The sequence below is a fragment of the Microcaecilia unicolor genome, chromosome 4 (assembly GCF_901765095.1).
Source record: "Microcaecilia unicolor chromosome 4, aMicUni1.1, whole genome shotgun sequence".
Lineage (NCBI taxonomy): Eukaryota > Metazoa > Chordata > Amphibia > Gymnophiona > Siphonopidae > Microcaecilia > Microcaecilia unicolor.
The window spans coordinates 60713440-60729927 of record NC_044034.1 but is presented as its reverse complement, the minus strand read 5'-3'; the positions used below and the strand labels follow the sequence as shown (position 1 = coordinate 60729927).

The following is a 16488-nucleotide window of genomic DNA, read 5'->3' as shown; positions in this document are numbered from 1 at the left end:
AAATACAGAAAATTAAAGCAGCCAATGTTGTTGTCATTCCAGCGATGTTCCTCTCCTGCGTGCTGCACACAAAATGAATGATCCCTTCTCCTGATGCTCCTCCCTTCTTCCCATACATTTCCCTCTGAAAGGTCCCTCAATGTCGCGTACCGTTGCCTGGCAACTACACAAAATGACCCCTTCTGCTGACGCTCCTCCCTTCTTCCCATACACTTCCCTAGGTCCCTCGATGTCGCGTACCGATGCCTGTCAACTGTGCAGCGTTGCCTTCACTCTCACTGTTCCGCCCTCGATGTCATCACGTTTTGACGCGAGGGCGGGGCAGAGAGAGATGTGACAGACGAATGTTACGAACCCTTCACTGAAGCCACGGAGTCAACTTCAGAACGTTGGAGGTGCATTTTATTATAGTAGATTTGTGGCTTACCAACGAACAAAACCGCCTCCCCAGCACTCAATCAATCTGCTACTGCTGCCGGCTCTTCCCTCTTCCTCTCCCAGGTCCTGATCTGCCACTGTTGTCCCTGTCTCTTCTTGCCTATGCTCTGATCTATTGTTAATGCTGCCGCCACCCCTCTCAGCTTTAATTTGCTGCTCCAGTCAATTTTAAATTGTGCCAGCATATGCTGATCTTTCCATATTTTTCATGAATTATTAAGCTCGTAATAAAATTGGGACACCACTAATCCATTTATGTATGTTTGCCATGAGTTACAATTTAATTATACAGACACTGCATTGATACGCGATTCAATCTGTTCTGTTTTAAAGTGAATTACTACCACTCGGAGACAATCTTATGAACAGCTCTATTTTCCCAGCTCCCAGTGATTCTGCAAGCTTCACAGTAAAAGGTTTCTATTGGATAAAAATCAGTGTTCCAGAACCAGGTACACCAATTGCTTACTTGGGAAGCGAGAGAGGCAAAAGGGACATACAAGTGAAAAGAGCGCTTTCTAAAAATTTGGGGGTGTTATTTGGATGGGATGACTCACAGAGGGAGAAGTCGAATTCTTAACACTCTGTAATATTCTTGGGTATCAATTGTGATAACAGAAGACTCATTTATAGGTTAATAGGGGGGGAGGGGGATCTTTTGATCAAGATGTGATATTGGTTATATTATACAGCTGAGACCAAAGGATAACAAATGAAAACACATAAGACAATGGAGGCTGATATTATTATACTTTATTATGTAAATGATGTTATTCTTTTTCTTTTGTCAATAATTTCACAATAATATGTCAGCTTATTGGAGGGGAGGAATGGGGAGGGGAGGGGAGGGGGAAAAAGGGGGGGGGGGAAATTAGTACAAAAATGTTGTTGATGTTATACTTAGTTGACTGTGATGTATATGTACTAATTTTGGTGTTTGTATAACGGTCTGCTATTACGATAATACAATAAAAAAGTTGAAACAAAAAAAATCAGTGTTCCAGATTAAACATTTTTAAATACAATGTTCTGTTTGTACTTTGAAATCCATGGTTCTTTTATTGTGGAATTGTTGCACTTGAAAGCAGAAAAGTTTAAAGGCCTTACTGTGAATTTGAAGAAAATACTTCACTTTTAGAAGAAGTATAAAGCTTTATACACTTACCGAATCCATCAATGTCCAGATTTTTGTTAACAACTACATCTAGCAGGCTCTCACCAACTTTTCCTTCAGCAGTAAGTCTATCCCCATCACGATTTATAAAATGCACAGTTACTTTATCATCTGAACTGGATAAAATAGATAAAAATAAAAATTTCAGTACATTCCACCAAAACATGAAACATGATAATTAGAACAGATCTCCAGTTTAGAAAAGGGAACTGATAAAAAAAATGGCCAATTATTTTATAGAAAAACAATTAAAAGAAATTTACATCCAATAAGTCTTTGTGCACCCACCCAGCAGTAATTTCGAAGTCGGCGCATGCTGTTTCCCACAGTAGAAAATATTTTTCTATTTTCTACCATAGGGCGTGTTCCTGGTGGTAATCAGCAGCGCGGCCACACCGGTGTGTGCTGTACGAGTTCCACGCGTGTAGCACATTAGCCCTTACCGCTAGGTCAATGGGTGGCGGAAAGGGCTCAGGCAGTAAATAGCCATGCACTACTTTTAATGTTAGCACACAGCCATTTACTGCTCCCAATAAAAAAGACTTTTTCCCCCCAACCACAGTAAAAAATGGCCCAGCGAGAGCCAAAACCATGCACCCACACTACCACAAACCACTTTTCACCGCAGCTTACTAAAAGGACTCCTTAGTCATGTAAACACAAGGTGGAAGTTTGGCACATGATATTACGTCAGATGACTATGCTCCATGCAGGTACTTATTCTGTCGAAAGTCTGCTGTAGCATATGGAAATGGTAACAGATCATAAGTAGTAAGTGGCAAACTGAAAGACAGCTCCATTCTTTGTATAGATATACTATTACACTTCCAAATTCCTCATATGGGTGCCAAAACAGTTCACTAGAGAATATTTTAAGACTCCAACTGAATAACATTTTGAATAATTCAGCTTTCAGGTTGATTTTTTTGTTATATTTATTGGACAACAAATAACAGTAACAGCTTCAAATAGACAACTGAACATTGTGGAGGAGTGGCCTAGTGGTTAGAGCACCAGTCTTGCAATCCAGAGGTGGCTGGTTCAAATCCCACTACTGCTCATTGTGATCTTGGGCAAGTCACTTAACCCTCCATTGCCTCAGGTACAAACTTAGATTGTGAGCCCTCCTGGGACAGTGAAATATTCAGTGTACCTGAATGTAACTCACCTTGAGCTACTACTGAAAAAGGTGTGAGCAAAATCCAAATAAATAAATTCTGTTTTTCATATATTATCCCCCACTCCCCCCCCCCCCATAACTCTCCTTCATTCCCAACCATAAGTCCAAACTCAGAGGGGTTCCTTACACCAGGTCTGGATACACTCCCAAAACTATCTTAAGACCTCACAACAGACACTGTTAATTTAGAAGGAATTAGTTTAACGCCCGGCTTCTTGCTCAGTGCAGCATGGCTATCCACACTGGTTCCCAATATCCGAACCAGTGGATTGGATGATTCCATCCTGCTCTGTGTCACTCCAAGACCATCACTATATACAGACATGGGTACTGAACAGGTGACTAGGAGTTAAAAGTGGCCTCAAAAAGGTGGGCTTTAAGACTAGATTGGAATACGGCCAGAGAGAACTTTTTTTTTTTTTTTTTAATATATATTTTATTAAAGATTGCTCAAATACAAAATAACCAACAATCGGCTGCTCAGTAACATATTTCTTCTACATCAAGCTTATTTATCTCCAACTTTAACCTTCCCTCCCCTCCCTCCCTATCCCAGTGGTGTGTTTGATTGTTCTTTATACTGTTCATAAAGTGTCCATATTTTGTTGAAAATCCGCATGGACCCTCTTCGCATGGCTGTCAACTTTGACATTTGGTATAAGTGTTCAACTCTCCCAGTTGCTATTTGTAATGTTGGTGGTTGCACCTGCTTCCATGCCCGGGCTAGTCCAAGCCTTGCTGCCACAAAATATTGAGTCGCCAGTCTGTGTTGCCAGCCAGATATCTCAGCTGGTTTAAAATGCAGAAGGCAGTGTTCTGCCTTCCATGGGTATTGTCTTTGTATAACTGTATCAACCAGCTGCAATATCTCTTTCCAGTATTCTTTTATTTTCCCACATGACCACCAAATGTGAAAGAATGTGCCTCTATGGCCACACTCCCGCCAACATTGACCTGATGTTTCCGGGAACATCTTTTGTAGTCGGTCTGGTGTGTAATACCACCCATAAAACATCTTAAAACCATTTTCATTCACCGTTTGTGCTATGGATGACTTAAGTAAATATTTATAATTACTCTTCCAAACCATTGTGGAATAGGTAGTCTGTAGTATCTCTTCCCATCTCTTTTGATATAGTACCTGAGGATCAGTCTGTCCCAGCAAAGCCAGGTATATACGTGTTATCCCTCCTTTGCCTCCTCCTCTAATGATCGCAAGTTCCAGATCTGTTTCAGCTAGGTCTAATTCATCCTGCGCTTTCTTCTTAAGGAAGCTACGCAGATTGCAATAATAGGTAAGATCTCTCTCTATCCGACCATATTCCTCCTGGAGGTCTGCAAAGCCAATCATTTCTCCATCTTTCCATGTTTGCCCTAGTGTGCGCAACCCTGCTTGGGCCCATTTGTCAAAAATCTTCTCCGATCTCCCCAATGAAAACCCTTTTGCCCAACGTATTGCTGTTTGCCGATAATACACTCTTTCCGGAAACAGACGTCTCCTCAATTGATACCAAGTCCATAAAGGATGTCTCAATCCAATAGGCATTGCTCTTATTATGGGCACCAGTTCCTCTTTTGGTATCCACAAAATATCTTCTATTTCTCGCCTGCCCAGCCATGCTCTTTCCCAATGAAGCCATTTCTTAGATGCCCCAGGTGACCACTCTGCCAAGACCCGAATCTGGGCTGCTTGGTAATATAGGTAGAAGTTAGGGACTCCCATACCTCCTCTCTCCCATGTTTGAAACATCATAGATCGCCTTACTCGTGGTGGGCGTTTCCTCCAGATATATGCAAACATTTTGCGATTAAGCTTTGTAAAAAAAACTTGCGGGAATTGGGATCGGAATTGCCATAAATAAGTACAGCAATTTCGGAAGCAACATCATTTTGATAGCATGTATGCGCCCCTGCCAAGATATATTAAGTCCTTCCCATCTGTCTAACTCCTGAAAAAGTTCTTCTGCTTTCTGGGGGAAGTTAGCTGCATATAGCCCCTCTAGTTGTGGGGTTATCTGTATGCCCAAATATTTAATAGCCTTTTTCGCCCATACAAAGGGAAACTCAGTCCTAAGGACCTCTAATTGGCCAGAGAGAACTTGACGTACTGACTCAGGAAGTTTATTGTAGACGTATGATGCAGCAAGATGAAAGGAATGGAATTTAGAGTTGGCAGTGGAAGAGAAGGTTAATGTTAACAGAGACTAAGTTGCGGGGGGGGGGGAGAGAGAGCGAGAGATGTTTTTTTTGGGGGGGGGGGGAGAGAGAGGAGAGAGAGAGAAGAGAGGAGAGAGAGAGAGAGACAAGGCTAGGAGCTGATGACAGGGAGGCTGAGAGTGTTATCCACAGCAACAGAAGATGGGAGAAAGGAGAGGTGGCTAGAGGGCGGTAGGGAGAAGATAAGCAGCTCAGTTTTGGCCATATTGAGTGGTGGAGGTGAAGGTACTTTCCACCCTGAACATTCTCCTCAAAGAGATGGTGAGGGTTGGAGCCAAGAGTTTGTCAAATGGATGCAGTAGCTTTGTTTGACAAGTGAAAGGAGGTCAGCAAAAATTTGAAAATGTATGAAATTAGCATGGGATGTTAGCCAAAGGTGTTCAACAGATCAGGAACAGAACATATGTAGCAGATTCTGCAGCTCAGCCAAGGCTGGGTTTGATACACCTTATAGAATGGAGAATGGGAGGAGTGACTAGTATTATAGAGACAGCCTCATTGACAGACTTGCATAACAGTGGATGAGAAAACAGATGAAACAGTGATGGAGAGAGTGAAAGGGTCAATAGCCTGAAGATTCCTAATGTATTGGTGGAGATTGGTGGGGTTGGGGGGAATTAAGCATGAAAGTTATCAGATAATGGTCAGAGGGGAAGAAATGAGGTGGAGAAACTGGAGAGTGAGCAGTTGGAGACGACAGGATCAAGGCAATAGTCATTATGGTGAGTAGAGGTAGTAGAGCACAACTGAAAATTGAATGAGGATGTTAAAAGTAAGAAACTCAGAGGCCTAAGAATCAGAGGGACCATTAGAACGAATTAATGTTAAATCCCTAAGCATGACGGAAGGAGAAGTTCGAGAAAGAAGGAAAGAAAGAAAGAAAGAAAAAGAAGGAGTCAAAGTGAGTGAGAAAAGAAGAAAGGGACTTACCAGGGGGGGGGTCGATAAAGGACCGTTACCCGGCGAGGTAGTTGAGTGACTGAGCTGGAAAGAGGTTGAATCTACAAGAAGGTGAGAGTACCAGCCCGATACCACCTCTGTAGCCAACTGGGCAAGGTGTAAGGGAGAAAAAGGTAGCCTCCATGATACAGGCAGTAACTGAAGCAGGGTCTACAAGGCAAAGGCAAGTCTCCATTAAAGCATGCAGATGGAGAGTATGAGATCAAGGTCATGGATGTAGACAAGCTTATTAGAGACAGAGCAGACATTCCACAGGGCACATGAGAAAGGCAGAGAAGGGGAAAAAGAGGAACAGAACTAATACTGGAGACATTGTGACCTGCAAAGGCAGGGTGAAAAGTGATTTGGAGGACCAGGATTGGGATTGATATTCTCAGCACAAAGGAGGAGCAAGAGAGTATGGAGAAGAGTAGGAGAGGCATGGCAACAGCTATGAAGACAAGATGCATTCATTCAATCATCTCCATTCTGTCTAAAAGGAAAAAAGAAATGTTGAATCTTGAGAGCTGAGAAGGTAGGAGGCAAAAGGGATGGTGATGTGATGAAAACAGGAAGTGAGCAATACGGTCCCGAGGTATGCAGTGGGTTGAGATAGGAAAATGTCAGTATCAAGAAGAAAAAGTGTAGTGGAGCTGTTTGAAATAGGGGGCAAAAAAATACCCCTGTGGAAATAAAGGTGTCTTGATGCACACCACCTGGTAGGAATATGCAAATGGACTGCAAGACCTCATCAGCACCTGGTAGGCATCTGGTGGGAGTGCTGTGCAATAGGAGCAGAGGCCCTGAGTGGATCAGGGTGATTTGGGAGTCAACCCATAGCAAGCTGGGAGGAAGCTAGATGTACATAATATAAATAAAATATTGCAGATTTGGCTCCCATCACGCCCACAACGTTTTCTTTAGGTAGATTCAAAATTAAGTATGAGAAGGGTTTTTTCTAGAATGTTTTTATAAGAAAACCTGCCTTTTAGCAGATCCTTGGTTATATGCAAATTCATTTGCAGGTACTACAAATTCTCTGTGGATGAATTTGATAGAACAGAAATTTTTTTTCTAATGTTCTGTAGGCAAGATAAAACTTCACCCAAATCATTAGAGCCAGGAGCTGTAATGTCAGAAGACAGGCAGAGCCACTCCCTCCAGTTACCAGAGAAGAGGGAATATCCGGTTGAATGGCAGGGCCCAGACCAGTCGATGCCCAAAAAAAAGGGGAGGGGGAGGTATTTGGGGATGTTCCTAGCATGGCCTTTTCCAACTTGTTTTGACCTCAAAAGCAGCTTCAGAGTTAAACCCCAAAATCTACTAGTTACTGTTCAATTGCACAAACATAAGAATAGCTAATACTGGGTAAGACCAATGGTCCATCCGCCAATCCAGGTCACAAGTACCTGGCAGAAATCCAAATAGCAACATTCCATGCTACCAATTCCAGGGCAAGCAGTGGCTTCTCCATGTCTGCCACAATAACAGACTATGGACTTTTCCTCCAGGAACTTGTCCAAACCTTTTTGAAACCCAGATAAGCTAACCACCATTACCCATATCCTCTGGCAACGAGTTCCAGAGCTCAACTAATCATTGAATGAAAAAATACTTACTCCTATTTGTTCTAAAAGTATTCCCATTTTCAAAGCACTTGACTTCAAAGTTCCATGAGTTTAATATAGAACGTTGCAAGTCTAACTGCTTTGAAAATACACCTCATAGTAGCCTATGAGGCATATTTTCAAAGCACTTAGACTTACAAAGTTGCATAGTAACCTATGGAACTTTGTAAGTCTAAGCACTTTGAAAATGAACCCCTATATCCTGGAATTTGGCCACAATTACAGTTCTGCCAAAACCAGGAAAAGATCCCCAACTATGTAGTTCATATAGACCGATCTCTCTGCTCGGAGTAGACTATAAAATATTCTCTAAGATCATGGCCATCAGACTGCAGGAATATCTTCCTTTACTTATACATGAAGATCAGGCAGGGTTTGTGCAACACCGCCAAACATTTGATAACATACGGCGAACCTTGCAAATATTGCAGGGGGCACAAATCACCAAACACCCCTATGTATACTGTCGCTTGACGCGGAGAAGGCCTTTGATCGGGTCAGTTGGCCATTCCTCTTCGCGGTCTTGAAGAAAGTGGGCATAGGGGGGAAATTTGCAGAATGGCTACACCTTATATATAAGACCCCAGAGGCAACTGTTCGCATTAATGGAACTTTAACTCGACCTTTCCAGATCCATAGAGGCACTAGGCAGGGATGCGCGCTATCCCCATTGCTGTTTGCCCTGGTGATGGAGCCTTTGGCAACTAAAATCAGAGCCAACCCAGACATCAAGGGCCTGAAGTGGGGGGGGGGGGGGGGGGGATTTGAAACTAAGATCTTATTATTTGCAGATGACATCTTGCTTACCATAAAAGATCCTGTAACAGCTTTCCCGGCCATAGGGGATGAAATAAAGACATATGGGGCTGTCTCCGGATTTAAAATCAATTTTGAGAAGTCAGAAGCTCTTGACGTGAACTTAAATAGTACCAACCTAAAATTGTTGAAAGAGCAGTTTCCATATAGATGGGTCAGCAAGTACATTAGATATCTAGGGGTTAACATACCACGCCGCCTGGAAGATATCTTTAATAATAACTTCCCTAATAAAGTGCAAGACTTGTTCCAGGAGCTAGAGCGTTGGGAAGGCTTGAACTTATCCTGGATAGGTAGGATTAATGCTTTAAAAATGGTAGTTCTTCCAAAGCTCTTGTACCTATTTATGGCCCTCCCAATATCTATTCCGGACTCCTTCTTCTGCGGTCTACAGGGTAGAGTATTCTCCTTTATTTGGAGGAAGAGACCACCACGGGTACGGCGGGAGACAATGTATCAGTTTAGAGACAGAGGGGGCATGGGGGTGCCCTTCTTTCGCAACTATTACTACGCAGCTCACCTGCGCATTTTGGCAATTTGGCTACAAGAAACAGGGAAAATTTGGACCTGTATAGAGCAGAGCTGGCTAGATCCATACCCACTTCGGGCAATACCCTGGCTACCGATACATAAGCTTAAGGAAATAACTAAAAAGAGCCCTTCAATTATCCAGTGGCCACTCACTATTTGGTGTAAGATTAGGGAGCAATTTTTCCCGGAGCGAATATACTTTAAGCACACATACTTAAGATTTGCCCCACATTTTGGCCCGGGTAGAATAGACACAGCATACAAGGAATGGGAGAACATGGGCCTCTGTGAGCTGGGACAAATGCATGAACAAGGCCAGACACCATCATTCCAAACACTTTGCCAGGAACATAAACTTTCCCCGCTGCAAGCATTCCAACACTGCCAGGCAAAAGATTTTATTAGCCGTAGAGCGGCGGAGGAACTCAGTCTGGAAGAAACACAATTGGAAAAAGGATTGACGGGAGGAGGAGGGAGAGAGGGTGTTTCCAGGCTCTATAAAGCGCTACTAGCCCGTACCTATCCGGTAGAGCACTATACGCATAGATGGGAAACTGCACTTGGGGCCTCATATGACCTAACGCAATGGGCATTGGCCTTCCGATCATTGCTTAAGAGTCTCAGTATCCAGCGCTATGGTAGAAAACGGGCACAAAATCTTGTATAGCTGGTACTACACTCCCAGCCGCCTGGTTAAAATGTATAACTCGGGTTCAGCCCTATGTTGGAGGGACTGCGGGATGGAGGGGGATATGTATCATATTTGGTGGTCCTGTACTCATGCAGCTTGATACTGGAAAAGGGTATTGGACTTTGTAAAATCAGTGACAACCATTCAATATCAGATGAAAATGGACTATTGTCTTCTACATTTTAGACCGCCAGCAGTCAAAAAGCATGTGCACCAGTTTGCCACACAGGTGTTTGTAGTGGGCAAGCTGGTATTGGCGGCAGCCTGGAAGAAACCTCAGCTACCAGACCTGCCAGCTGTGCTGGAAAAACTGAATTACATCCAGTTGATGTCTAAACTCACCGCAATGCGCAAAGGACAATTGGCACACCACATGAAGATATGGGACCTCTTTAACACCTGGCTATCTACAAGTGTGAACATATAGAACCAATTACACAGACACTCTAAGGGGCAGGGGGGAATAGGGAGGGAGGGTAGATGGGGTTTATATCTTGCTTAGCAATCATTGTTTATAGTTACAACGAAGTAAGAATACCAAAGTTGTATTAATCAACTGTGAAATTTGACCTGTTGCTATTGGTGTTAATTGTATAAAACTGTATAAATAAAAAATTGAAAAAAAAGAAAATGAACCCCTATATAACTTTGTAAGTCTATGTTCTTTGAAAATGAGCCTCCACATGCCACAAAATTGGAAGTATTTTGTATGGAAGAATGGGCCACACAACTCAAGTGTGATATAGGATCTAATAGAGGAACAGGCTTACTGCAGCTCAAGAAGGTGCAACCAGTTGCAGAGCGATGGGCTCACATACTTTTTCACATAAGGAAAACTACTGTTTAACCTTTTTGTTGAATAATCAAAAATAGAACCTTTTCTCTTAATTTATTAAATTGGTTTACCTTTTTCTCTTATTAGAGTTTAGATTAGTATCGCCTCATGTTTTCAGTATAAATTGCACTAAAAACACAATCCTAGGTTGTACATAAAACCTTTTTTCAATAATGTAACATTTTGGGCATATTAAGTTAATATAACCACATTCAAAAACAGAATTCAAAAGCTGGGCAGTAAAATTTTCAAACCTTTTATCACAGAATGTACCTCGATCTGCCGGAGAAAATCAAGAGCACTGCCCATAATATGCACCACAGTTTAAATGGAAAGAGTTTACATTTCAAACGTAACAAACACAGGTGACTGCTAAAAGAACTTGGAGAAATTTGAGCTGTGCTGCTGCTGACCTCTGCTGGTCACTATATTCCACTGAAACTAGATGCAATTTTGCTGAAGAAACTCTGAATATTTCAATTACACTTGCCATGGGGAAGCAAATTAAACAGCTTATATTGGAGGTTAATACCACAATGAAATAAATACTCTGTAATAATGCAATTGTCTAACTGGAAGCCTATGTTAAAGCCATGAACCCAGTTTTGTGGCAGCAAAGCCTGATCAGGAATGCAGTTGAGAATGCCCTCTCTACTGAGACCCTGTGATCAGTTATATTTAATTAATCCTACTTCAGTTACCAGTTATTGGGGGGGGGGGGGGGGGGGGGGGAGAAGAGAGAGAGAGAGACACACACACTTTGGAAGAAAAGATGGTACCATCCTGATAAGACAGTCAGCCGAAAAGGAAAGATAGGGCTCTCTCTGCAGAAAAAGGCTTGCAATTTGGATACTCTCCTGGCTAAACAGATGGCTACTAACAAGACAGCTTTCAACACAAATCCTTCAGTGAAATATGCTTCACAGATGCAAAAAGCGGCTCATAAAGTGACCACAGAACCAAACAGATCATAAAGAGACCCAATCCCTTACAATGGGGTCCAAATTTGCTTGACCACCGACAGAAAAAAGGACTAACATCCAGCTGCGCAGCCAGAGAGTCCATCAAGGCTACCTCTAAAACGAGAGCCGCCACTTAAACCTTGAAGGAATAAAGGGCTAAGCCTGACTTAATAGACCTGCCACCCAGAAATGCCAAAAGATCATCCCGAACTTTCCTCAATCTCCACTTCCCTAAGTGCAAAGACATAAAATACAAAGCACTGCATGCCTCAACCTTCTCTTACACAAGCACAAAATTCTGGAATACACTACCACGCAACCTGAAAATGACTTATGAATTAACCCACTTCTGCAAACTATTGAAAACTCACCTCTTCGAGAAAAGCTATGGCAAGAATCAAAACATATGAAGTCCTTACGCACTAACAGAGATAGGGCAATACACTCTCTTCTGATCTCTCTTCCCCTTATTCTCACCACACTTAAAACTCTACCCACAGATGGAACTGTTATACCCTAATGTTCTCTCGCCATTGTTCTATCGCCGATCACTTCCCCATTGTTACATTCTACTGTTCCATTCCCAAACTATGTTTGACTTTGACTTGTTTTCCCAAAATATGTTTGACTTCGACTGTCTTCCCATAACTCTTCTCAATATAACCCATAACCATATTGTAATCAATGTAATTCCATGACTCACAATGTATTGTAAGCCACACTGAACCCGCAAATAGGTGGGAAAATGTGGGATACAAATGCAATAAATAAATAATAAATAAATAAATAGGGGGCTGATGCAGGAAGGCTTGCCCAAGCCACGCGCTGATGTCTGAGCTATAACTTAAGGACACTTATTTTTAAATGGGTATGGCTTGCTTCGGTTTGCTCTACAGAGCGCCTCAGTTTTACGGCTTGCTTCTTCAGGAGTCAAACTGCCATCCCTTAGCATAACATGTCAAGCTATTCGTCCTCCAATTCCTTCAGTATCCTTAAGCTATAGCATTCCTGAAAGGGAAGACATTTATACATATTTTTAATAAACTATATAGAAAAAAAAGATTAAAAGTTACAAAATATTTTTAAAAACTTTATCAAAAACTACTTTAAAAGATAAATCAATAGGGTGAAGAAGCTTGCCTGGCATTTACAGCTAAAAATATACAACAGTAAGCCAAGTATCTGAAGTCCTCCATCAAGCTGAATGATCAGTTCAAGTGGAGTTAATTATACTTGCTCTACCTTAAAAAATAAGAGTTTTCTCTACAGCAAGTTAGAGTCATATTATTGATTTAATATAATTTATAGTTTAATGCAATTTACTATACCGCCCTGACAGGCAGAACAGAGCGGTTTACATACTACCAATTAAGAAAAACTCCATCAATAACAGGAAAAATAAAACTATCACACAAAAAAAGGAAAGTAAAAACAGGGGTAAAAGATGTGAGAACAGAAAAAAAGGGTGAGGGAGTCTGACTTCTAGAGGTCTCCAGTTCAGTTTTCTTGACTTCATCTCTCTATTACTGACCTGTGGGCCCCCTTGAGAGTCTGTCTGTGTTTTGCGTGTGTGAATAAGGTGTGCTATTCAGCAAGCAGTAGTTTCTGTATAGAGACCTTGAAGCAGTCCCATTTGTTCTGTTTTCTCACAAGATGGTGTATTAGTGTTTTAGAGCCCAGTGTATTATTTATACTGCTGCCTTTTCACAGTCCTTTGAGTTAGAACTTAACATAACAGCACCAAGTGTTTTTGGAAAAAAAAATGCTTGTGTACAATGATTTGCAGTGGAGGGGATTGTGTGTTGGCCTTAGTGAGGAGATATCAAAAATTTAATTTTGGTTTGTCATAACATTAGTTAGAATTTTAGAATATTTTGCATGATCTGATATGTATCGAGATGGTGTCTTTATAGAAGACTTGTCATCAGGTTTAAATTATGAGACATGGCCTCTTGAAGGATCTTTAAATATAGCTGAGTTGACACAACTGAGTTTACAATATGCAAAGTGTCACCCATGATGCAGAATACCTGTAGCAGGTATTCTCAGAGAACAAGCAGAGTATTCTCACATATGGGTGATGTCATCCAACAGACCCCAGTGCAGATGATACCCAGCATTTATAGCTACTAGAAATTTCTAGCAGTGTCCCACTACATCCACGAGTGCAGGTTCCTCAGTAAACATAGCTAAAGAAATACAACTCCTAGGAAGGTGGGAGGGTATGTGAGAATACTCAGCAAGCTGTCCTCGGCGAACACCTGCTATAGGTAAGTAACTTTGCTTTTTCTGAAGGCAGCAGACGGTCGGTATTCTCACATCTGGGTATCCCTAGTTACCAGGCTCACTGAAAGCAACAATGTTAGGCCAATAGGTACTCAAAAACGTTGAGGCCTTATATTCAATCTAGTTGTGGAGGTGCAGCCTGGAATAGAAGAAAACTGGGCTTAAGAGGGTGGAGTTGGATTCTAGACACCAAACAAATTCTGCAGTACTATCTGACCAAACTAACTGCCACACTGAGTATCCTGCTCATGGCAGTAGTGAGATGTGAATGGTTGGACTGGAGACAATATTGCAGCCTTGCAAGTCTCCTCAAATGGAGGCTGACCTCAAGTGGGCTACCGACATAGCCATAGCTGACATTATGACCCTTGACATGATCCTCTAGAGTCAGCCCAGCCTGGGTAAAAGCGAAGGAGATGTAATCTGCTAGCCAATTGGAATGTTTTTGCCGATGGCTACCTCCATTCTGTTTGGGTCAAAAGAAACAAAGCTGGGTGAATTTTAGTCCGCTCCAGATAAAAGGCTAAGGCTTGCTTGCCATCTAAAAGCATGCAGTACACTTTCACCAGGATGGGCATGCAGCTTTGGGAAAACTGTTGGCAGAACTACTACTACTACTACTATTTAGCATTTCTATAGCGCTACAAGGCATACGCAGCGCTGCACAAACATAGAAGAAAGACAGTCCCTGCTCAAAGAGCTTACAATCTAAGAACAATTGAATGGTTAAAATGGAACTCCACTATTTTAGGAAGGAATTTAGGGTGTGTGTGAAGAAACTTTGTGTAAGGTGGATCAGCAACTAGGGCCTGAAGCTAACCAACTCTGCAAGTTGAAGTGACTACCACCAAAAAATACGACTTTCCAGGTCAAATACTTCAAATGACAGGAGTCAAGTGGCTCAAAAGGAGCTCTCATCAACTGGGTTAGTAGGAGGTTTGACCAAGGGCTTTGACAACATCGAACCTCTCATGGTAACTAGAGACCTGTGAAGGAGAAAGGCATCTGACACTAGTCTGTTGCGTGATCTGAGCCTGGAGCAGAACGGTTATTGAGATGAGTGGAGAAAAGATCCAAAGGGGCGTTCCACTTGGAAGATCTTATGGGCTATGCCTGTATTGAGAGACCACATGTGAAGTTGCACTACCCTGCTCAATCTCTCTCACGAATATTCATTGCGGATATCCTGAAAACCTGACTGAATGGGGTGTCTCCAAGATCAGGATTTGGGAACCACTGGCTTAGGGCCTCACATTACTGTAATAAAATCAGCAAACAGAAGAAACCTCCACAACAATCCAAATAAACCAACTGGAGTAGAGGCTGACCACAGACAAAGCCAACTCGGGAGATGGTGCTTGGAAAACACTTTATTAATTGCTTGCACAAAGGACCAGACACCATCTCCCGAGCTGTCTATGTCTGTGGTCAGCCTCTACTCCTATTACTTTAATAAAATGCCTGTATGTAATGTAGCATTTTATGTACACTTTTTCACAAGCATAGAATCTATTAACCCCCAAATTTACTTCCTACTTTCGGGGGGGGGGGGGGGGGGGAGGCTCTAAAATGTTATAGCTTAGGGGCCACAATACACAAAAAACCGGCCCTGCCTACCATCTGTGGAGGCAGAGAAACACTGGAATCCTAGCTGTTATACTGATGTCTCTGCCTCCATCTGCTGTTAAAGGGAATATAAACTGTCAAATCCAGACTGGTCTAGTAAGATAAGGAAAGAAAGAATTTCAATTAAAAAAAGCAAAGCCAAAAAAAAAAAAAAAAAAAAAGTTTAAGGAAAACTAATTTTGCTCAGGTACCTAAACATTTTGTCAAGCTTCCAAATTTTCTATTTTCCACTTCTACAGATGTCACGCACACAACAGAAGGAATCTTTGATCTTCATTATACAATAAAGGATGAAAAGTAAACATATCTTGAAAAAAAAAACTACAAATGAAACAGAAATTTAAAAAGGAGGTGAAAGTTTAAAAAGCAAAAGATTGAAAAAAATAAAATAAAAATTTCATGATGTATGAACTATGTTTGATCAATCATATTTCTCCTTGGCCCTGCTGTGTTGCAACAGTAAGTGTCACTAGGTGAAATGTGAGTCTCCTCTTTATGTTCTGAGGTTGAAATGCCTGATGGCTGAGATCAGGTGAGCTGCTTTGAGAAGTGGATAAAGAATGAGAAAAACCTCAGAGTAAAGCAGCATTTCCTTACTGACAGGGGAAATATAGGGAACCCAACAGAAACACACTCTTACCTGAAATCTGCACACTCTTGGTCCTAGAAGAAGCCAATGTGAACTGGCAGAAGCAAAGGGGAGGAGCAGGAACAGTCGGGATTGGAGAGCCTGTGCACTGTGAAGGGAACCTGCCTTGGGCAACCCACAGCAGCAACTTTGGGAAGTTTAGTTTAGAGCCCTGGTTTCCCTCAGGTGGCTGGAAGTTTAGTGTTTCCAGCACTTGCAGGAAAGAGGGATGGGGCTGAATGCCTCTCTAAGCAGTGTTGCTGCCCCTATATCAAGGGGCTGCTGACAGGGAAGAAGACTTCAGCAAAAGGAAGGTGAAAATCAGATGCAAATCCTTGGGCTAAGGAGGTCCCAGAAGAAAGTGAAAGGAGGAACCCCAATGGAAGTCTTTCAAGGATTGAGCTGAGATTCTCTTGCATTAGCTGGGGGTGAGAGGTGAGAGGCAAGCCCGAGTGAACCTACTAACAGGGAAGAGGTGTTGCCTGAGCCAGAGGTAGACTTAAGCAGCTGCAACTAGGCTGCTGGATTTTTCTCCTT

The 16488-nt window shown here is 42.1% G+C and overlaps 1 protein-coding gene across 1 annotated transcript in view; it reads right to left on the bottom strand.

The window, feature by feature from the left end:
• The window catches only part of FDX1 (ferredoxin 1), a 40678-nt gene that overhangs the window by 14754 nt on the left and 9436 nt on the right, over positions 1-16488 (bottom strand). Inside the window, exon 2 of the mRNA XM_030199382.1 lies at positions 1604-1728. Within this exon, the coding sequence (XP_030055242.1) occupies positions 1604-1728 (125 nt within the window). The remainder of the gene's footprint in view (positions 1-1603; positions 1729-16488) is intronic.